Consider the following 24,598-nt stretch of genomic DNA (forward strand, 5'->3'; position numbering starts at 1 on the left):
CTTCCTCTTTTTGTAATTTCTTACATTCCCCGTTGTCTTTCCTTTCTTCCCAAACATTTCTGCAACGTGTACTTTTAGTTAAATTACCTTTCAATATTAATTTTCAGTATTAACTGACAATAACTACGAAATAGATTTAATATATTAAATCACAGCCGTGTATATTTCAAGTGAATAAGCCTCTAAAATTATACCATCACTTGAAAAACAGATCGGGATATTGTAAAAGTCTACTTTAGAACCCCCTCCTCGTCCAGTATCACCTTTCAAATACTTTCAATTCTGTATTTTCGCGGTCCCTAATATTTTCCCGGCGATTGGCAATTACTCCTGACGGCAGCTCGAAAAGTCACTAGAGAAAGTTACCAGACGGTTAGTCACGGCAGGTGTCTCCTACAGGTGTTCAGTCGGCTAGTGGCGCGTACTCGCGTGTCCGGTGTATATGTTCCTCTCCTGCGACGAAATATTTCACGATATCGGCGATGCACGGAGGAGGAAGGCGCGTGAGTTCTATTCAAAATCTGCGGCAATGATTCGGTCACGGTGTGTGGTGGTTGATTCGAAATATCGTGAAAGGTGATTGTTCCTCGGAGTAGAATTTTCTCACGAAAAGATCGGCGGCAGACATCGCGGGATATATCGTAGCTGGATATTATGCTAATCACGTTACGGTCAGAATGCGGGAGGAAGAACTCGAGATATCACTCAAGGTAATCAAAATTCTCGTTTCCATTACCGCCTCGATATCCTCGCATAAGAGTCAGTCGATATCTTCGCAGCCTCTTCGCGGAACGATACTCTTTAATTGGCGCGCTTCGAAAGGCATTAGGACACATTAACGTCTCGTCAGCGAGGACGAGCAACTGGATATTACTTGTTTACACGGACCGTAACCCCTCTCACTTGAAAGTAACGCTTCTCGTCCTGAAATGAAACGATAATAGCAACGACAACCAGTCCCGAAGGTATCGAATCGCTGGCTCTTCGAAGGAAACGGGCGTATTTTAGTCGAGTTTGTGTTTCAAATCGAATTTCGGAAATGCGTATGCGCAGTGACAGATCTCTGCGTTACGATGGCACGCGAGCGACGCCGGCTCAAATATACTATAGGTTAGGAATACTAAACTCCCGTTTTTCCTTCCTTTCCCTTCCTCCAGGGAAAGGGAACGAATAATGAGGATGATAATGGGCGGACAGATGGAACCACGATGCGAAGATAATCAGCAATAATTGCTTCGCGTACGTAACAATACGCGACTTACTTAAAAAAAAAGCGAATCGTTCGCTTACTTTTACTTATCTCGAATGGAGTGTTTAAAATTCGCAACTCGATTTTTTAAACTCGACTGAATCGTTTCTGAATAATTCTAAGATGGTATGTAGAATAATAACCAGATTAACACAAATAAATAGCAAGTATTTAGTAATACATTTTTCTACAGGATCATTTTTTACCATACAATGGTACACGATATTGGACGTGTACGCGGAGATGCGTGCAGTATTGTGTGGTCCTGCTCCAATGATTGCAGCTTATCTTTCGATTGCCATAACGGTACACCCTGACATTTTCACGGGTATGTGCTCGTATAAGTGCACGCATTACTTTTGCTGCTCTTATTGTCCGCAGTTGGAGCGAGCAATGTGTTACATCTTATTTTCGTCGCGGTGAAATGTGCAGCGGAATCGGTGCTCTTCTCTCGAGTCAAGTGCGCTGGACGATATTCGGATCTGTCGCGCGCCGATACCTCTTTCGCGTTCGTTTAAACAGAAATGTGCTTCGTTTGGGATATCATATTTAAAATCGATTAAGTTCAAATGCCGCGAGCGACGTCATTGGCGGTTACGTCGGGTGGTCGTTGACGAATCTACTACGGAAGCAGTTACACAATTCTTCTCGTCGTGTGTACACGAGCCGTTCCTTTTATTAACATTTTTTCCGAGATCGGCGTTAACGCCTGTACCGTTATCGCCGGCGAAGTTTTTCAAGCGACACCAGACATAATTTTCGTGCACGATACGCGGTATCCATTCGTCTGGAATGCGATGGCTCGCGGTGATATTTTTTTATTCGTGCGGGAAGGAAATTTTAACGGTGACTTCGATCGTCGGAAATTCTAGCGCGCGACTGTCTAGCTATTAAACCAGGGGCCCGAAGATGCGTGGAAGATTGATGATCTTTTATGCCTCGGCACTCTGACCCGCTTTACGAACATTAGAATATTAAACTCAAAATATATATTTCCATTTCAATGGCAAATTAATTTATCGGTAAGATAGTAGATACTTATTATTATTATTATTATTGTTATTATTATTATTAAACGTCTTTATCGCACAACACAAACAGAGAGATAACTAAAAGAAGGTAAACAAAGACAAAAGCAAAGGCGAAGTTCAGCCAGGGACTGTTTTTCAACCAAACCTACTTCCGATGCCCTTAGCTATACAAGTACAAAAATGATTAGTACTTCCGTTAGAAATGTATCTATGTAGTTAAGATCTCCATAAAAAACTTGAGAAAAGTAAAAAAATTACGCCAAGTACATGAAATCAAATAAATCACAAAAAATAGAAGATAATAATAATTATAAAATAAAAAACGATGTGAAATCAAAATGAGCTGCACGTACATAAAGGTAATGATAAATACAAATAAATATTTTAATACGAATAAACATTTTATTCAAAATACTTGGCGCTGCGAAACAGAAAAAATATTAATTGTCCTAGTATTAATAATTTACAATAACTCCCTTACAATCTAAAATACATAAACGTATACATATACATATTAGAAACTCAGTCAGATTTATTCTACATATATTTAATTCTAATGTCATACGTAGCATATGCGCACGCACACATACACACATTCATGAACGCACACACAAGAAAGAAAGAAAAAGATTAATTAATGCAATTTATACATATTTATTTAGTTTAGCGGCGCCAAGTATTTTGAATAAAATGTTTATTCGTATTAAAATATTTATTTGTATTTATCATCACCTTTATGTACATGCAGCTCATTTTGATTTCACATCTTTGTTTATTTTATAATTATTATTATCTTCTATTTTTTATGATTTATTTGTTTTCATGTACTTGGCGTAATTTTTGTACTTTTCTGAAGTTTTTTATGGAGTTCTCACTCCTTTTCACAAAGATAATTTACATAGAGAATGACTTGAGATAATTTTCAATATTATAAATTATTATTATATTATTAATTGATGACTGGATAATTTTTTCATCCTCTCGATGCAGGTGTTAATGGAATGATCTAGTATTCACGGAACTCGTTAAGAGGGGTGTTATCAAGCGAGCTATTCATAGCCGCCTTAGGGGAAGACGGCGAAGCAACGAAATGAAAGAATAATAAAAGGAGCATGGGTCATCGTCACAATTCAATTCGATGTGGCCGTTTCATTGATTTCTAGAAGTAGCGTGGCGCGGTGTCGTTACAGCCTCCAACAATTTGCATTTATAATTTCTATTTCAAAAAAAGGAAGCTACGCTCGGATAAGAAGTAGGACAACAGATGTGCCCAACGTCTCTGGCTTTGCATAAACGAAAAATGATTTCCACCACCGTCGTACACTTGACGTTATTCGAAACTCGACTTAACTGTTCACGAGATACGATCGAATGGATGCATGCCTTGGGTGATACCCGCGAGTGGGAAGGGGCATCGGTCTGTTTCAGAAATTCGCACGATTAGCATACACCGGTTTAATTGGTGTGCCGCTCGTTTCCCAATAACTATCGCGGAATCGCGGCTGAGTATTGTAATTAACCAGATCTGTAGGAGGAAAGCATTAATGAAGACCGTTGGCTGGTCCGATGATATAACATTCTGAATTACAGCGTTTAACTTGCATTGCTTTTGTTAACAGAGACTGAGCGCGCCCAATAACAAACACTTCTTTCTCTACGTCGACGGTCGTTCAAATGGGAAAACGGTACTTCGCTCGTCTTTCAGCGGAACAATTTTATTTCTGCGACTACTCGCTTGTTTTACGACGCTGTAAAAGGACTCTCTAACGTTCATCCATTAACGCGACTCTCCTGTGTGCCGTACTCATTCCTCCGTTAAAGCGTACACAGTTTCTTGCAGGACGGTGCCCAATATTCAGGACATTACGCCTCGCTGTTACATTGTGAGTAACATATGGTCAGCGTCTCCCGTGCCTTTTCGCGAGTAACGAGGTGAGGCGTTCTCCAATTACGTCGGGCCCACCATCGATCCCCTGCTTTTCGTATTTTCTCAGGGAACATCGATCTTCCCACGGTGGCTATTCTATGCACGGGATTACAGGACAGCTGTAGGTGCGCTATGCAGATCCGCTAACTCGAAGGATGATTAAATAATTCAGGGTTCCAAGGTCGTCGCCAGTCCTCTTCTTCTTCCCAGCGGGAGGCATTCAATTTTCCGCCGGGTGGCCGTCACTTTTCAGGCGAGTTCGATGACCCGTCCGCACAAGGTCAATCAAGGTCACGGGCGCGCAATGAAACGACCTTGAAAGCAGACGCCCGTTGGAAGGTTCGAAACGTCGAAACGTTGCTGGTCTTTTAAGAAGGAGAGCGATGGGGGTTGTTGAGGTTGACCTTGAGGTGTCCTTGACACATCCGCTGGCGGCAAGATTCTAACGATCCTCCCCTTCCTCTCCGACGCGTTATAATCTTGCTCGCGATCAGTTCGATTTGCTGCTCGAGATACGTTTATTTCTGAATTAAGGTGGAACATACCGCGCGGGTTTTTTACGGCGCTTAATTAGCCGGAGCATGGGCGCAGAAGTCGAAGTCCTAATGATCGGTTGGCGGTGGTAAGACATGGGGATTTACACGTTTCTGGACAAGGTGTGATGCGCTCGTTAGGGTGCGCTGGTTTCCCTATATATAGCTCCCCACAGAAGCTCAGCGCTGGGGACCGGTTCACGTGGACTCGGGGCCCTTATCGACTTAACCCACTTCTCGCTCCAGGCGCACCGTTATCTCGAATTCGGCGGAATTATTTAAGGGGCGACGCGTGGCGCGATTCCGGGTCACGACTCCCCATATTCTTAACAGATTTCCACACGCAATGGAACACGTACACGAATCACAGCAGTGGTATACTAAGGGACGAATCGCTGAACTTAGAAGTAGGGAATACAATCGCGGTCATTATTTACTATCCCGGGTTTGCGGGAGTCCTTTAAAGCCTATCTCCGGGATTCCGGGACTAATCCCGGGATTGGGTAACGGAAAATTTCAGTAATTATATTGATTTGTTTTGTGTTAAAATTCTGAACGTTTATTTAAAGTAAACAAACTTACTTTTTATCAGCTGTCTGAAACGTAAGCTTAAATCATTTTTAACAGTAAAAACAGTAGGAGAATGAGGAATAATAAAGTTTCAATAAATAGATAATATCAGCAAACCATTATGAAGATTTTTCGGAATGCGAACGAAGAAACAGCAATGCACCTAAAGTACACATCTACAATGTTTCGACTTTAACTGCTGAGACAAGGAGCAATTTGCAACTCGCTGCGATTTCAAAACAGCGGAAAGTGAAAATATAAATACAGTTTAGTTAGTTATACGCGGCTCAATATTATTATTTAAATAAATCATTATTATTAGTATTGTTCTTATTATTAAGTGACTATGTTAATTTATTTTTATATTTTTCAGGTGTTCATAAAGTAATTCACGTTTTTAAAAAATCCCGAAATTCTCGGGATTAGTTATATCAAAACCCGGGATTTTTGGAATCCTAAAAGCAGCCGGGATCGCGGAATCCCGGGATTGTATTCCCTACTTAGAATACATACTTATGTACTTACACGGAAAGCAAAACGAAGTGTATATTGTAGGGTTTCTTTTGGGAAGGTCGTTGATACGTTGCGTTTACAGTTCTACTCCCTAGTGGCATTTAAGTAAAACCGTTTCGTGGACGACTAATTAAAGAAATAGAGACGTACGCCTTTAGTATGTTCTGGGCGAGGGTATTCGTAATTAATCGCTTCCTCCTTTTCTTTCCCTGAAATCGCGGGCCGCTAGTAACTGTACATACACGAAAAACTGTTCATCAACCTGAAAGCATAAAAGGTATTCGACTGCTTCTCCGGTCCCCCCATGTTGCGGTTTCTGTATTTTACATATCCTTTACTTTTGCTCGGAGGCAGGGGACGTTGTATCAATAATTTGGTTCGAGCCGGTTCCGACATCTGTTATTAGGTGAACAAGACGCTCGATTTTTATTCTAGTACCGAAAGTATACATGCTTTCAACAGCGGCTTTAATTACGGGAAGGAGGTCGAATCATATTCGCCTGATAATTTTACTGCCTATGAATATTATCGTCGTGTATCATTAGTGTCCTATTCTCTCTCTCCCGATGTTAGTAATGAAGCAATAACGCTAATTCTCGTCTCGTAAGACGTGGCTCAATACATCATGGACGTAGAAAGTGACATAGAATAATGTAAAACGTTTGAGCATCGACGATGGCTACATGTGACTTTAATGCCATTCCATGCCTTCGATACGTGTTTTACAATCCTGCAGGGGGGCTGTATTGGAAAGCAATGCTTCTAGTAATTCAACGTTCTCTTATCGATTACCTGCGACTATAACAGTTTCGAATGTTCTTCTCGCGTTAAGGCAATCGAAGCTACTGATAATTTTGATCAATTACTAATACCACCACTAGGCCTACCTTTACTACTGCTACTAGGTATAGCTTTACTACTACTGCTACTAAGTATACGTCTACCACTAGGTATACCTCTACCACTAGATACACATCTATCACTAGATGTACCTCTACCACTAGGTATACATGTACCACTAGACATACCTGTACCACTAGGCATACATCTACCACTAGGTATACATCTACCACTAGGTATATATCTACCACTAGGTTTATATCTACGACTAGGTATACCTCTACCACTAGGTATACCTCTACCACTAGGTATACCTCTACCACTAGGTATACCTCTACCACTAGGTATACCTCTACCACTAGGTATACATCTACCTCCCTGTATACCGAACTCTACCACTAGGTGTACATCTAGCACTAGGCTACCTTTACTGCCAGCACCACTACTAGGTATACTACTAGTACTACTAGGTATACCTCTACTTCTATTTCTAGTACTACTACCGGGTATACCTCTACTACTATTACTATTACTAGGTATACCGTCGACTACTACCACTACCGGAGCTACTACTACTACTACTACTACTCGAGTCATTTTACTATATCTACTCGACCCACTATTACTACTACTATGCTCGAGGCTACCATTATTACTACTATGACCGCTACTATTACTACCATAATTTTCAATCTACTGTTCTACTTATCCTATTACCTTCTACTATCAAACCATCATTTCACCGTTTGCAAGATGGGATCAATCAACCTTGATGTCCCTGTTACTAGACGAAGAGCCGGCCGTTTTTATTTCACGAGCGCCTTATAATCGCCTAGCAGGAAAGTCGAGCGAGAAATTAACTGCAAGATCTATGGCTCTTTCTTGCTCGTCTCGACCTACGGCTTTTAGAAAGTCCACTTTCGGGATGATCGTGCACGTACGCGAGCTATCTCCATTAAATTCGAAATTATTCATAATGACCAGCGATAAAGATGTATCTCATCTATAAAGGAACACATGGACGTCGATAGTTCTATGCGTATCGCTCCGTCAGACCTAGAATTAACATTTTCTTCGTTCTCCTTGCTTCTTTAATTTTTTATTTTCATATAAATGCGCAATATTTTGATCACTCGGGATTGTATACAACATGCCTTTTAAGCCAGCGATCGTGGAATTAAATAATCACGTGGGAACGTTCATTTACAGGTGGTGATAGTCGGTAACGGTGCCGTGGGGAAGTCCTCGATGATCCAAAGGTTTTGCAAGGGCACCTACACGAGGGACTACAAGAAAACGATCGGCGTGGATTTTTTGGAACGGGAGATCGAGTAAGTAGAAACAGCATTTCACTTTTTACAGACACTGCCACCGTCATTTTAATCCTTGTTCATCGCTGCAGTTCTTGTAACGATACAATCCCCCTTTTCACTTAAACATTTAGATCGACAATTAGCGAATGAAACGGTCTCGCGTATAATATTCGACTAATATGGACGAAGCCGCCGTATCGACGTTATCTGCTCGTCGTAATCGGATCAACGGGCGATCTTTATTGATCGCCGCGAAAAAATCTGAACGAGTTTTCGAGCTGGTCGGTAATAGCAGCGCGAAGCCATTTCGCATCGACAAGAAGAAACACAAGAAAAATTCTCTGATCCGATCCTGCCGTAGCCTGGACAAGAAAATTCCCGTGGTGTTTCGAATTTAATAATTTCGCCTGCTTCTTTTGCCCCTCGATTACCGTTTCATTTGTTTATACGCGAGATATGCGATAAAACGCACTTGGAATCTCTCAAGCGACGGAGAAAACTCCGTGTCAGTTCAATCATCGAATGAATTTGCTGGGAACCTTGGAATTAATTGTAATATTCGCGTGGACAAATTAGATTTTACAAAGTAAAGGTTGTTTGTTTTTTTGTTTCCTATAGAGACTTTTTGCGTTGAGACATGTTAACAGAGATATTCATCTTCATTTTAGTGATGGATCGTTTAGAAATGATTAATTCATCAGTTTTTGTTTTTTTAAGTATCTATCTAGGTGATATATGGAAATGAAAGGGGGCCGTTAAGACGTAGATATGTCAATTAAAGAAGATTGTGTTTCAATAAGATATAAATATTGACTTTAATAATTTTAACGCTCCGTGGTCACACGGGGTGTATCACAGCCCAGACAATTTTCGAGTTCAAATATCACGGCCTTGCGAATTCAAAATGAATTTACACCTTAATATTAAAATTTAAATTTGGGTGAATTTTAACAAAAATAATCGCTTTTTTCACAACTATTTTTGCAAATACAAATTTCATCATATCAAAATTTACATTTCTAGGAAAAGACCATTAGAGCATGACTGTATGAGTATTACGATTGTACAATTATCACTCAAAAGTTAAAAGATTTAAAAATACGAAAACGGTAACTTAAAAGTTAAAAGATTCAAAAATATGGAAATTGTAACTCAAAAGTTATTAAAAGATTCAAAAATACGAAAACGATAACTTAAAAGTTAAAAGATTAAAAAATATGGAAATTGTAACTCAAAAGTTATTAAAAGATTCAAAGATATGAAAATGGTAACTCAAATGTTAAAAGATTCCAAAATACGAAAACGATAACTTAAAAGTTAAAAGATTCAAAAATATGGAAATTGTAACTCAAAAGTTATTAAACGATTCAAAGATATGAAAATGGTAGCTCAAAAATTAAAAAATTCCAAAATACGAAAACGATAACTTAAAAGTTAAAAGATTCAAAAATATGGAAATTGTAACTCAAAAGTTATTAAAAGATTCAAAGATATGAAAATGATAACTCAAAAGTTAAAAGATTCCAAAATACGAAAATGATACTTAACTCAAAAATGGCGCTGGGGTGCAGTGAACTCCATGTGGCCAATTTCTGATTATAAGAAAATGTGACCACGGAGGGTTAACATTCCTAGCTTATAGAATCCGTTCGTTCGCTTTTCGTTTTACTTTGACGATTTCTGCCCACGTTCGCGTTGAAGGGTAACGTCTCACGAATGGTGGGAATATTAATATCCGGGGCGAAAAATCATTTACACGGTGCTGAAAGTGTAGGAAGAGGAGCTCGATGGAACGTCGGTCGATAATTAAAGACTGCGTTAAACAAGAATGCATAATAGGTGTGTGCTCCGCGTGTACATACGCGGTCCGCGTCAGTTAATTACGTTTCGCGAAAGACATCCTAGTCAGGGAGTCGTCCTACCAGCATTTTCTGGGAGAATCGGCGAACGTTTACCTATGTTTTCCACTCGCTTTTAATTTTGGTCCCGATCGTAAAACGGGACGGCCAATTAAATTCCCGTTATTATGTCCGTTTTAATGAAACTCGCGGTACGCGCCATTATTCCTTTGATTACCAATTAAGGAGAAACTATATGCTTCGATGTAATAGTTCTTGCGGCACAATCTCCTGAATCTATAATGCTCAAGATCTTTTAGAAACAATACAGAGCAATGCACCGATCATTTAAGCACAGAAATTTATGTGAAAAGCTGTAGCGTCGTTCAAGAGTAAAAGTATTCATCGCAGTATTCTCTGAATCTGCTTCAAAGTGTATTAAAAAGATTTACGACTCTGAGAATGTCTGTAAAAGGATCCAGGCACCTGAAACGTTCGGTATTAATGGTTTCTAATTTTCTATTTATTAACATTCGTTTTGTAGAACGAGTGTCTTGAAAGAATAGAGATAATTTGAAGAAGATAAAAGATAGTACGAATCTCAAAGGTTACATCGGGGTTTCGTTCAGACATGAATCACCACTTCAAGCTTTTTTCCTTTGCAGATTATGTGCTTAAAGAAAGGTACATATTTCGTAGAAAAAGTGTGGCTATCAGATTGGTGCTGAATGTTCCCACGTACATATCCTTAACGTTAATTTGCAATTCAACAGTGGGCGAGATTTATTAATCGAACAGTTTGCGCGTTCCGTTATTACACTATTCGAGATTGCTCATAAATTTTTAAGTTATTCGCATATTAGAGATTCCGAGTACGTTCTGGCATTCTGAAAACATTCCAGACCTCCCATTTCGTAAATTTTCGTGAAAGAAGTCAAGGGATAATTGAGCACTCCAAAAACCCACCAGTCTTTTGTTTATTTTATAAACAAGAACTCGAGATTAAATGATTGAAATTGCACTGCACCATTTTCCGTTCGACAAGGGCAATGATATTTCGTTGAAAGGGAAATATTTGCGTAGAGACGCGCTTTGGCGAGGCATTTTTCCAGAAGCATTGCACGTTTGTAGGTCCTTGGGAAATGCTCGTTTTATTCGTCTCCACGACACACGCTGTCGTGGGATACTTCCTGATGCACTTTTGCCCCGACGGCACTCGTGGTCCCCTTTTTAAGGAAGAGGAAAGTCACCTTTTTGCGCCTCCGTTCTTTCAGCTTCGCGGCCACGAAAATGAAAACCAGTATGTGGATTTGTTAAATCGCGTGTATTGAAGCTTCAGCAATACTGGTCGGGGTGAAATCCACCGTGGTTAATAAGAAATTGCTAAGACGTTTAACAGGTTCAACCCAGAGGTGCTAAAATGGCCTTTGAACTTAACGCAATAACGAATCCTAATACCTACTTGTACACGTTTCAACGATATTAACACAGGAAGGAAGAATGTGTTAGGTTCATGCAAAAGGTTCAAAAAGAAATTACTTAGCTTCAAAATAATTTCTGTTAATCTAAATAATCTCTAAGTAGTAGTTTTGATGGTCAAAATAAAAAAATTAATATGTAACATTTAATTATTGGACAGTGATTAAATTATAAATGTGTATCAATGTATTAATTAGTGAACAAATTTTGTCAAAAATAAGAAAATTGCTTCGACGCATTTTTTGTATTTCAGTGATTCCCAACCTGTGGGTCGCGAAATGTTTTTTGGGGGATCGCCACGGTTTTTTAGGTTTTTTTAAAAATATTATTAAGTTAGAATTATATTCTGAAATATCTACTTTTAATGTGTTTTCTTTACCTTATGCGAGAGGGAGCGCAGATTATTTGAAAATTATATAAGGGGATCGCGACTCAAAAAATTTTGGGAAACACTGCTGTATCTTTTTTCATAGTATTCAATACTTCTAGAATTATTGAACTCCAGTACAGTTTTTTCAACGGAGCCTCTGCTAAGAAATCTTTTATCGTGTAAAAAGTGGTGGAAATGCTTAAGGGGGTAGGTTACCCTAAAAATTTTCGAAATTTGTTTTTTAGGATGTTTGCATCCGCTAGCTACATCTTTTCTACGTATTTTAAGCGCAACCGGGCGCCAAAATTCTAAAAAATGTAGAAATTACAGTAAAAAATGTACGAGCCTGCACACGAGATCGGATAACGATGTCCAACTTTAAACGCGATTTCCCAGAAACTACGTTTTCCAAAACGGTGAACATAAAATCTGGAAAACCAACGGTAAACGCTGGAGTCAAGAAATATGCCTCTGCTCATTATACTTGGCTAATCCAGATGAATGTGACTAGTTCTTACAATTTTTTTTCATAAAATCAGAATCTAAATGACTATTTTTTTTTTTATAAAATCAGCATCTAAATTCCTGGCGAAGCCAAGTACTAAAGCTATTTTGCATAACCCCGTCTAGTTATTTATAATTAAATATAAAGGTTGGCAAAGATCATTTTTGCCCAGAGCAGCGGAAGAGCTAAATAGATCGAGCCCTGGTTGAGTTCTTCATCTATAGTCGTGAGGAAAGCGCGTGGAGCATAAGGAGAAAACTCGTCCGCGTTTCTCTCAAACCAGTGCGCGATGAAACATTATCCCATCTCGTTATTCCACTTATAAAATTCAATCCAATCGATTCATTCATTAGTCGCGAGGTGTACAGTTACTGTATTCATTAGCATCATCGTGGACCAATGATTTCTAGCTGCTATCCGACGGAGGCTGTAACACGTTCATTACTGCGCACCTGTGGATCGTCTCTCCGTTTACGCCGATGTCCTCGGTGTTTATTCGCATCGACATTAGGTATTGAAAGTAAAAGTATGTGGCGGTTCAATATTTTATTCAGTTGGTCCGAAAAGTTTGTCGCTTGTACATGGAGGATTATTTTTAATAAAATTATGCAGCTCCATTGAATAAAAAGGCTGTGAATGGAGAATGCTTTAGTTGGAACTTAGTATGATCAAGTAGAAATTGGTAAAAAGTAAGTAATTGGAGAGACGTTGTCCTGGGTGATAGTGTTTACTGCATAACAGGTATATCTATCATAAACATTAGGATTTAAGATGAGTTTTTTGTTTATTTAAGGGGGTAGGTTACCCTCAACAGCCCGAAAACAGGCCCTTCTTCAAACGCACATTCTGAAGTAATAAATGAATATAGAGATAATTTTTGTTCTACTTTTTTAAGCGTCATTTCGTTGACTTTAATGCGCAAAAAAAAATTGTTAAATATATTTATAGGAAAAAAAGTTATAAATATAAATGTGAGAGCGTGTACGCGATGCACCGTTCGATGGTGAACACGATTCCGGACAGGTGAATTGCCTAAAACACAAAGTAAAGGCATTTTTATAATCTGTAAGACAGTATCCATCTTGTGCAGGGAGCAAAATTTTGTTAAACAAATTAATACAGTTTTTACGTTGATGTTTCTGATTTCTTCCCTTTTTTATAGGAAAAATATTTTTTATCTTTTTTTAAAGAAATTATATTGAAAATGTGCTCTCAATACAAGGAGGGGAATAGTTTGCTGCAACTCCCTGTAAATTTTCATTCAAATCGTTCGAGCGGTTTTCGAGATTTTTTTTAGGCGGCAGACAAACGCAAGCACAACCTTTCTGCTTTATATATTAACATTATTTTAAAATATAATTTTTGACAGTGAATAAATTTTTTTACAGGCATTTGTTGAATAACAAAGGACTTTTGTTTTATAGAAAACGTAATGTTCATAGATTGTCAATTAACCAATTTTGCCACCCCCAAATTTGCCGCTCTGGGCAGTTGCTCTGCTTCGCTCCCTAGATCGGGCCCTGAACACAACTCGATCCATTTATTATGCTACCCTACGGTACCCAACTCCTGGAACTCTCCTCGAAAGAAAAACGGAAGGCAACGTTTAATCCGCAAGTTCATGTATATGTATGCATTTATTGTGTTCGAAGCGGTGTATGTCGCCAGACGATGACCTTCGTCACGACACGGCTTCGTCCGATTTTATTTAATTCGCACGCACACGCACGCCCCCCCGAGGAATACATTACCACGAAGAGTCCACGCACGACCTTTTCGTATCACGTGCTTTTAAACCCCCCCTGCTCGCGAAATGCGGTGGCATTATAAAAATGCAAGTGTGGCTCGTTCCCCACTTTATTCCAGCTGATCAAACAAGTCTTTCTTCGCAGCCGTTGTGCGGAAAGTCCTATTCCATGTAAGCTCCTTAAACGGTACCTTTGCCGCGGCATAACTTCAGTCCGGTTTAACGAGACCATCATGGTATAAAGAAATTTCTCGCGAGCCTCGCGCGGACCTAAACTGAAATATAGCGCGTCCCCGAGATAGAGCGACTAAGCGAAGACCCACTCAAGTGGGGTGGATACCATTGAGGCTACAAGCCACCAAATGGGTCCATTGCTACTTGCCACAAGGCTGTGCTTATTTGGTTACATTTTCTTCTACCGATCTCGAACGAATAATACCCAAAATGAACACTGAACACGTCCCTGGGCGTTTGACTTGCCACCGAAACACTCGGGGGCGTTAATGGGTTAGACAATCTTGTCCAAGTCAAGAATTATAAATAAATTTACGCACGTGTGGTATGAAAATTGTGAAACACAAAAAAATACCTAGTATTTGGATAAAATCATACTTTTTTGGAAGATTGGGCCTCCTGGGCCCTATACCGTATCTTTAGGAATTTATTTCTAAGTGAAAAAAAACAGTTTCTTGGATTAAAATTTTCAATAAAGATCTTTGAATAATATGTAGAATTTGTTTTCAAGTTTTCTTTAAAAACAAATATGGCAGTGTACGTTATTTCTAACGAACACATTTTTTAAACAAAATTTTAGCAATGGAATATTAGATAAAACTAAGTTGTCGATCGACAGACGTTTAATTTTTTCGATATTTTAATTTTTACCTGACAACCTGGAAAAAATTACATATATTATTCAAAGAGGCCTCTATCTTTACTGAAAAATTTTAATCGAAAAAACTGTATTATAAATTCCCAAGCATGCGGTATTTCTTGACCTGGTCGAGGTGGTCCAACCCCTTAAGCACCCGAACCCCCGCTGCATTTACGAAGTCGCTACTTATATCTCGGGGACGCACTATATCGTTTCACTCGACCCGGTAACTAATCTAACAGATTTCCAGCAGCTCTCCGCGGAGTATTGTATCATTTCATTCAGCTCGAACGCTGGAACAATTTCCAGAATTTCTATAACGCCCCAAAAAGTGCCATAGAGGGGCAGAGCAGTTTCGCACGGCCTGGCATTAAAATAATTCTCGTTGACACGGGAGCGTGGTTCTGGGGAGTTTTCCTAACGACCGTGTGCCGTTCCGCAGGGTGGACGGCGAGGACGTAAGACTGATGCTGTGGGACACCGCGGGCCAGGAGGAATTCGACGCAATCACCGCGGCTTATTATCGCGGCGCCCATGCCTGCGTCCTCGCTTATTCAGCCACTGACAGGGATTCCTTCGACGCCATTCCTTCGTGGAAGCTGAAGGTACGACTGCACGGCAGACACACACTCGCCGTGCCTGAACTTGCGCGCGGTTCGCAAGCACGTTTCCGTAGGTAGTCACGACGGATGGTGGAATGTGAAAGTGAAGGTGCCATTAAAGCCGGGGCTGATTTTCAGTCGACACGCGGCTGAAACGTTTCCACGGGTGGCGGGCACGGCCTAGATCGCGAAACTCAACAATCCCCCACCTTTTCGTTTATTCCCGTGGAACAGTTTCGATTACACACTTTCTTTCATAAATAATTATAAAAACCAGTGGCGGATTCAACGGGCGGCCGATGAGTATTTTATTTTTTCTTTCTCATAATTTCCATACCACGCGTGCGTAAATTTATTTGTAATTCTGCTATGTACACAGGGTGTCCCAGAACGTTTGCCACCTGGGTCTGCTTCCTTGAATCCGTCACTGATAAAGAGTTATAAGGTTTCCCCTATTCAGAATAATTCATAACGTCTGAGTCCCCTTTAAAAATCATGTAGCATCGTGTGAGGTGTTTAAATGCCTTCAGCTGGTAATTGCAAGAGTAGATATTGAGTAGACAGTTAATTGGAAAAGATATTCGGAATAGTAAGAAAGTAGATATTCGTTAAATTCTGTTTTTACAACGATATTAAATGTCGAAGCGGTTCAGAGTGATTTCGATTCCCATTTTAAATAGCGTCTCATAATTCGACGCGGTATTCTACCACTGATCTTAGTAGGCAAGGAAAAGCTGCGTCTCCCGTTGCTACTCTTGCCGGTTTTCCTCCACGACCGCGCAAAACGAGTCCAGGGCAGGAGGGAATGCAGGCGATTGTTCGCAGCGAGTACCTGCCTACGACGATGCCTTAAAAGTACTCGCGCGATGCCGTACTTTCATAGTTAGTGACCCTTTAATGCTCCTTAACGTTCGATACGGGAACGTCGAACGAAACGACGGGGGAATGCCGGCAATGCGAGCGATCGAAAGTCAACCGTGTTACGGTAGTCGTCGCGGTCGCATTCTGAAAGGAAAAAAGAGATTCGGCGGAGGGAATCACGCAGCCGTCGTCCGAGTAGGCCCGTGCTGGCGATGAACCGCGCATTAGGCAGCTGAAAAGTATTTGCGCCAGTGATTACAACAAGTGCAGCAAGAGCGACGCGTAACCGTGGCCGATTCTGACGGGACATTCGAGATCATCGGACACGCTCTCGAATTCCTTTCGTAGAAACTTGTATGTTGGCTTTTTTCCCCGACCGGCAGAGAAACCGTCGGCAAAGGTGTAGCACGAACAAGTACAAATCGGCGTGAATAACCGTTGCAGTGGATCGCATCCTGCTTCAAAATAGTATTTCCCTCGTAGCCTCTTTCCCCCGATTCGTCGCGCGTTGGGCACGCTGCTCCAAATAAGTGGATGGCCGATCGCTCCGCGTTTAGCGCCGGAAAGTGTAGCTACCTGCGACCGATTTTTAATTCTAGGTATATCAAGCTTCGCTGATTTATTTTCAAAGCAAACACTCCACGCGCTACCCTCCCATTTCAACTCGCAACCTCCGGGGAGCCAGTTAGCCGCGGCTCTCCAATCGTTTCAAGCTACGCGCTTAAGGCTCCGGATTGAGCAAGAGGAGAGAAATTTCCTAAGGCTCGGCTGGTTTAACGAGGGCTGCTTAGCTCCGACGAATTAACGTCGCCGGCACGAAATTCGCCGGGGCTAATTAGAAAAGCTCGAATCCCGTTGGCAGCGTGGCGCGATAAGAGACAATCCGTTACTTTCGGCTTGCAGGTGGAGAACGAGTGCGGCGAGATTCCCACGGTGCTGGTGCAGAACAAGATGGACCTGGTGGATCAGTGCGTGATCGATCCGTAAGCGTTGAACCGAGCACGGGCCCTCTGCTTAATTGGCGCGCGCAATTTCGAGTAATCTCGAGCACAGTGCTGTTTCAGGGACGAGGCCGAGAGGCTCGGTCGCGCGCTAGGCTGCAAGCTTCTGAGGACGTCCGTGAAAGAGGACGTCGGGGTGGTGAGCGTCTTCCGGCACCTGGCGTCGCGATGCCTCCACGAGATGCGGCGCTGCGACGACGACTATCAGGACGACCTCAGATTATACTCCGCCGGGCCTAGATCGCCATCAGTAATAAGTGAGTAGGACACGTATCCCGCGAGCTTCCCTCGCCCGACGGGTCGGGAAAGGCGATCGTTGCGCGCGTGCTACTACCTGGCGGTCCCGAATCAACAGCAACTGGTCCTGTCGCTTCGAATGGTCGGGCGAATAATTGTTTGTTAAATACAGCGAGCTCGTAGAAGCAGCAGCGATAGAAGAGAATGGCACGCCCTTAGTGTTTGCCATCATTGCTTATTGTATTCTTCGGGAAAAGAAGACAGTAGATCGCTATCGACTGCGTTACTATTACACAGTGGCGCAGTCAGGATTTAACCTTAAGGGGAGCCGAGTTGAACGGATAAAAATGTTCTTAATGCAAATTCAATGTAGTTGATTAGGTAATTTAAAAATTTATTTAAAGAGTAAAATGAAGTTTTCTTTCCGTTTTACGTAGCTCTTGAATTACTCCAGTCGCGGCTACATTAATCGTCTTTTTCCTTTTTCTTCGGGCGTGCACCCCCTCTGGGTGCGCCACTGCTTTTATTCTTCTCTTATGGGTGGAAATTAAAGATTTCGAGGTATGCAATTGCACCAAATGAATCTTTACTAACAAGGGGAGGACACCATGTGGTAGACACCGATTTTTATGAGCCTTGGCACGATGGATCTATGTCGGAAATAAGTAATTAGGTATCCGAGCGTTTCAGCCAATGGGCCTTAATAATAGAGATATTTACATGAAAATTATTAAAAATTTCACAGTGGCTGTGGAGTTTTAATGGGTAAAAATCCCACACTACCCTGGCGCCCCCGGGGGATTCCTCTCTGAAGAAGTCGGAAGAAGCCTTTTGAAAATTTCCCCAAGTTAAAAAAAAAAATTATAAAAGAAAATAATTTATAAAAAAAAATTATAAAGTTTTTTTTAACTTGGAGACATCTTCAAAAGGCACCCCAACGCGTCCAGAAGGGAATCTCCCGCGGACGCCAGGGTAGTGTGGGATTTTTACCCACTAAAACCCCACGGCCACTATGAAATTTTTAATAATTTCCATGTAAATATCTCTATTACTAACAAGGAAAGATCCCGAGCCCGGAAATTCATAAAATTCTGAGACTTTGTGAATATGTAGGGGATTTACTTGGGGAAATTTTCAAAAGGCTTCTTCCGACTTCTTCAGAGGGGAATCCCCCGGGGGCGCCAGGGTAGTGTGAGATTTTTACCCATTAAAACTCCACGGCCACTGTGAAATTTTTAATAATTTTCATGTAAATATCTCTATTATTAAGGCCCATTGGCTGAAACGCTTGGATACCCATTTACTTATTTTCGACATAGATCCATCGTGCCAAGGCTCATTAAAATCGGTGTCTACCGCATGGTGTCCTCCCCTTGTAAGCGCCAGCGGGATTAAGCCCGTTTTCTGAAGCTACTTTGAACAGCCACAAGCGTTTCTGCGTTAAAACGTTGAAACACAGTCCTAATTCGTATTCTCATATCGTCGAGGCGTTGGCCGATGAACAGAAGCTCCTATATACCCCTGCAAGAAGAAATTTATCAGACTCTGGTGGAATTTAGAGATACGGGTGGCTTTTTTTAATTTTAACTCTCTCCGGCTCTCATAGTTTATTAACCTCGTGATGTGGACTCCGCGTTATATGGATCTCGTGGAAGTTTAAATGGGCCTAGTTATGCAGAACGCTACCAACCATCAAAATGAAAAGAAATTAGTTAAACGCTGCATAAATCCCATAAATTGGTGATCTTTATTTTGCAAAAAAACTACCAACCCGTAGAACAACTCTTACATTATACAATTATTAAAACTACCAAAGCACAGTTCCATTTTAGGCTTGAAACAGAAAAGCTACAGAAGATTTAAAATCATATTATACTAGCCACTATTACATAACCCATTAAAAAACATTGTAAAACAATAGCAAGAAATAAAAAATACCGAATAGAAATAAAGCTCCTTTTCTTTCAACCTTCAAACTAAATCTACTTAGTTTCAGATCACTGAGGGTTGGTAGCTTTCTGTATAACTAGGCCCAAATGAACCATATTTTTACATCCTGAAGAGTCTCAAGAATCTTAAGCAAGACACACAGACAAATCATACAACCACCTTACCCACGATAAGAAGAAAATATCTACGCATTCCTGAAGGAAGGTCCAAGTGGTTATAAGTGGCCTTGGGAAATCCTCGTCTTCGACACCGCCGCTTCGCTCGGGCTTCGTTCAACCTCCTCACGTTCGATCTTTCCACGAAGAAAATCGATGGATGGTATCACCGGTCGCGGGCTGCATCGCGTATTGAGGCGTCGATTTGTACGAACGGGAACAATAGGGCGAAGCAGGTTCACACGTGGCCGATCCCGACAGACGCTGACCAGTCGTTTAGCCCGTAACGGCTGCGCGAAGAGAACAGTGCGCTTTCTTGGAAACTGCTCAGGAGGATGCATAATGTATTAACCGCGCCGGATACGCACGCTTGTATTATACGCGCAGGTCGGTTCGATCCTGCCGCCTCGTCCTTAAGTACATCGTCATCACGTTCGCGGCTCGTGAGGCGACAGATGTATCAGCCTCGAAGTGGATTATCCCCGCAAGTCTCGCCCGGTTCATCGCGGCTCGGTTAGAACGGAACGCTCGATGAGCACGTAAAAATTACGAGCGAGAAGCTGACAGGCAAGACAAAGGGGCACGTTCTACGGTGGTTGGCCCACATTTAGCAGGTGGTCTACCCTGGCCAGTATTTGACCAGCAGTCACGCGTGTGTATAGATCAGCAGGGTATATTCGCCTCGCGCAGGGACGCACGCAGTGGAAACTTGTCAGGAGTACCGAAGAGTATTGAATTAGTAGAAGAATTGTAGACCATGCAGCGTGTAGTTTGACGAGGGTATTCTTTGGGTATTGGGATATGCAATTTGTTTGGAGCTACCTAAAATGCAGCGGGTGATAAATGAGTAATGAGCAGTGTGTAAATGTTTGTTAGGTACTAGGGGATGTTCCCACTTGTGGCAGAGACTTAAGTTTGCACCTCTACCTCGGGAAGGTAGTAAAAGTTTCGAGAGGAGAAGAAATCGCTTGAAGCTTTGCTATGCTAAGTTTTAAAAAATTAACTTCGTTACATCCTTAAGCTGGGGATTCAACTGGAAGCTAAGCTAAGCTTTTCGAAATTTTTACTGCCTCCCTGAGGTAGAGGTGAAAACTTAAGTCTCTGCCACAAGTAGGAACATCTTCTATTATCTACGTTTTAAAAAATTAGCATAGTATAACATAACATAGCGTAGCTTAGCTTAGCTTAGCTTAACTTAACTTAGCTTAGCTTAGCTTAGCTTAACTTAGCTTAGCTTAGCTTAGCTTTCAGGTAGATTCCCGGTTTTCTGACATAAACAGTCGCTTGGTAAGACTTTTCAACATACATCCGCTGTTCGAGTGAAATATTCTTCAGTTATTTAGCATACTACAGTCTAAAAAGAAGAGATTCGATAAACGCCAGGGCTATTGAGAATGAACGTTCGTGGACGCTGGTTTATTTAAGGTTGAGGACCTCAGATACGTTCCTGAGTGTACGTACATCTTCGGATCGCGTGACTGCTACCATCGATCTCGATTCTTGAATAACGCGCGAGTGCACGTATGTTACACACAGAGGCGGACACGTATCTGCATAACATTTTTCACTCGCTGCTGGACATTGTCCAAAGGATGTGACTCCTCGTTTTCTACGTTAATAACAACGTGCACAGTGAGGTTTCGAAATAAATCCATCCATCGTGAAGCTAATCGGACAAAAGTTACGATCGGGTCTTGCCGATGCGAAAAAGGAGAAGGAAAATTATTCGAGCGTGTCGTATCGCGATTAAATTATACGATAAAGGAACGCAACAATTAAGGGGCCCGCCGCTTTCATCTCGAACGCAACGAACGATTACATTTCGGTCGTGAAAACGCTCGTGGCGTGATCCGCAAGGTGTACCACGGGCGGTAAAAGTGTGGGAACGGAACGGGAGCCGCATTTACACCGACCAGAGAATCAACTTTAATCGTTTCTGTTAATTATTTTGCACGAACAAGCTCCCTGCGCGTGTAATCCACCACTCCGATAATTAAACGCGCGGTTTCGGTAACGACATTGTACATTATGTACATGCGCGTTATCACGTTACTCGCCCCTATACAGGCTGGCGAAGGAAATGCGGGACATCACATTCGATTCTATACGTCAAAATAATATAAAAATGTTCGCATACATACACAGTCGAGAACTTTCAATTTTTTTGTATTATAAGCACTTTTTGAATTGACCAGCTGAAACGCCTGCGGGACTGCAACCCGACATCCATCGCCGGGTTTGATACACTTAACTCTTTAACAGTTTAATCAAATTTTAAGTTCCGATTCACATAATGTGTATTTTTTACGTTCTACAATATTTCCGCCTTTATGATAGAAATTGTAAATTTCTTTATTTTTGATTTTTCCATTTTTCGACTTCTTTGTTTCTTTATTTCTTTACTTCTTTACTCTTTTAATCATTTACTCCTTTACTTCTTTACTCCTTTAATCATTTACTCCTTTACTGCTTTACTCCTTTACTCCTTTACTCCTTTACTCCTTTACTCTATTACTCCTTTACTCCATTACTCCTTTACTCCATTACTCCATTACTGCTTTACTCCATTACTTCTTTACTTCTTTACTCCTTTACTCCTTTACTCCTTTACTCCTTTACTCCTTTACTCCTTTACTCCTTTACTCCTTTACTCCATTACTCCATTACTCCATTACTCCTTTACTCCATTACTTCTTTACGTCTTTACTCCTTTGCTTCTTTACTCCTTTACTCCTTTACCTCTTTACTCCTTTACTCCTTTACTCCTTTACCTCTTTACTCCTTTACTCCTTTACTCCTTTACTCCTTTACTCCTTTACTCCATTACTCCTTTACTCCATTACTCCTTTACTCCTTTACACCTTTACTCCATTACTCCGTTACTCCTTTACTCCTTTACTCCTTTATGTCTTTACTCCTTTATTTCTTTATTTTACTTGCCTTATACGGGATAAACTGTTAGGTACTTGTTGCCCTACCCGAGCCTCGCACGAGATAAACAATCAAAGGGTTAAATCTCTCATATTATTAAAAATTGCAGGTATTTAATGTTATTTTTACCCAACGGGTGGAGTTGATCGCAAACGAATATACTATACTTTCTTACGCTCTGCATTAAATCGAACCAAGAACGAAAAAGGAGATTGGATGGCGTGTTTGTATCTCTTTTATTCCTTAACATAAATCACACAACTAACGGTCTTAATGTCTACAACGTCTACAGATCGTGCGAATAGCGTACAAATACACAGATGAGCTGTTAAAAATCTATCGCAAGAACGCATTGTCGCGAGTAATCAAATGGAGTGTAAGGGATTGTACTATAAATCGAGCCGACTGGCTAAGCACGAGCTAATCGCGAGCGTCACCCGTTAATTTACGAAAATAGGTGTGTATTTGATACTTGTTACAGGCGCGTTCAGTCCGAACGGATCCACGTGCGGTCGAAGCACAGGGAATGGTACCATAGTGTTGCGGCCGGGCGCCAAGGCGAAGACTCACAAGAAAAGGAATTTCGTGAAGAACGCTTGTAGGCTACTTTAGTCACCGCGTGGATAGATGTGTGGAAAGCTGTAACTAATACTCTTAACCGTGTACAGACTGGTATTCCTATTTATGATGACAAAAATAGACCTCGTACGGTAGTTTCGATAATGGACGCTGGATGGAAGAAGCACAGGGTGTTCCAGAGCTACAGATACAAATTTTCAACAACGATCAGCTTCGCGGAGCTCTTTGATTCGTTCCACGAATTCTATTACACAGTCAAGCTTGCATCTATAGTTCTGGAACGGCCTGTATAACGAGCTCTAGAGTCTTAGAGGCACACTCGTGTGATGTATAAAGCAATACCCTCGTGGGTGTAAAACGTATGTCCATTTTAATGCGCTATAGTCGACTCAAATTCAATTGTCCGCTCGGGCCCACTCAAGCGCCAACCCCCCACCAGCTTATTCCACGCGTGGCATAATTCGCAGTGGGGGAAGTGGGTCCGAGCAGCCAATTCAATTTGGTCCCGGTACTCCCGGTATAGTGTCCAGGAATTATACAGAACGCAACTCAGCTCGCTATACTTCTTCCACCTAATATACCGCTAATTCGTTTAACGATACACGATAATTACGTAGGCGCAACGTAGTAGTGAATCAGGGTCCTAATAAAGGAGCAGACGTGACGCGTCGCTTATCACGTTATCACTGAACAGTATTGCAGATACGTGTTTCACCTCGGTTCGCTTTAATTGATTGCATCAAACATTCGATATGATTCACTCTGCGAAGAAACATAGAACATATAATTTTGATCGAGATTTTAATTAATATGGAAATTTGTTAACGCTCTTCAATTACGCAAAGTACAAAATGAGAAGATTCTGATTTGAGTAACATTTTATACCGCAAGAATTTCTATACATTTTTATACGTCGATTTCTTGTTTAATCTTTATTATTATTATTACTATTACTGACACGTCGACACTACTATAACAAATGCACCTTGTAAATACGTATATGGTTAGTTATTTTAATTTCAAGCATACAATTGCGTAAGTCGTTTTATATACAAAATATATCACTTCCCGATCGCGTACTTGCTCGTAATCGTGTTGAAAAGTATAGAACGTTCTTTGTGTCTTGTAAATATATTATTTGTATGTGTCCGCGTGGAACGTTGAAAAAGGTGAATGTAGCGTTTCGTTTTTTTTTTTTTTTTTGTTATATGTTGAGTCAACACGATTGTGAGAAGTAATCAGTGTGAGTAATATATGATTATTTTTCTTATCGAGTTATGGCTCAGTTGAGTAGAATATTTAAAATTAAAGATTATTTTAAATCGTTTCAGATTCTTAGAAAATATTGCAGGTATTAATTTATGTGTAAACAGATATGAATATAATGGCTAACCAAATATTCTAGTTCGTAAGGGAAACAAAAATATTATGTTGACAGAAAACACGTTTTTTTCGTAAATGATATCAACGAAAAAAAGTAAATGAAAATAAAA

At 40.9% G+C, this 24,598-nt stretch overlaps 1 protein-coding gene across 1 annotated transcript; it reads left to right on the plus strand.

The window, feature by feature from the left end:
- Positions 1-393: 393 nt before the first annotated feature.
- Rab23 (RAS oncogene family member Rab23) lies at positions 394-24,598 on the plus strand. The gene is made up of 6 exons (XM_076816196.1): positions 394-710; positions 7,873-7,994; positions 15,232-15,394; positions 17,156-17,235; positions 17,317-17,510; positions 23,008-24,598. The coding sequence occupies exons 1-6, from the start codon at positions 678-680 to the stop codon at positions 23,136-23,138; spliced, it is 723 nt and encodes a 240-aa protein (XP_076672311.1). The 5' UTR covers positions 394-677; the 3' UTR covers positions 23,139-24,598.

Source organism: Andrena cerasifolii, chromosome 1 (genome assembly GCF_050908995.1).
Source record: "Andrena cerasifolii isolate SP2316 chromosome 1, iyAndCera1_principal, whole genome shotgun sequence".
NCBI lineage: Eukaryota > Metazoa > Arthropoda > Insecta > Hymenoptera > Andrenidae > Andrena > Andrena cerasifolii.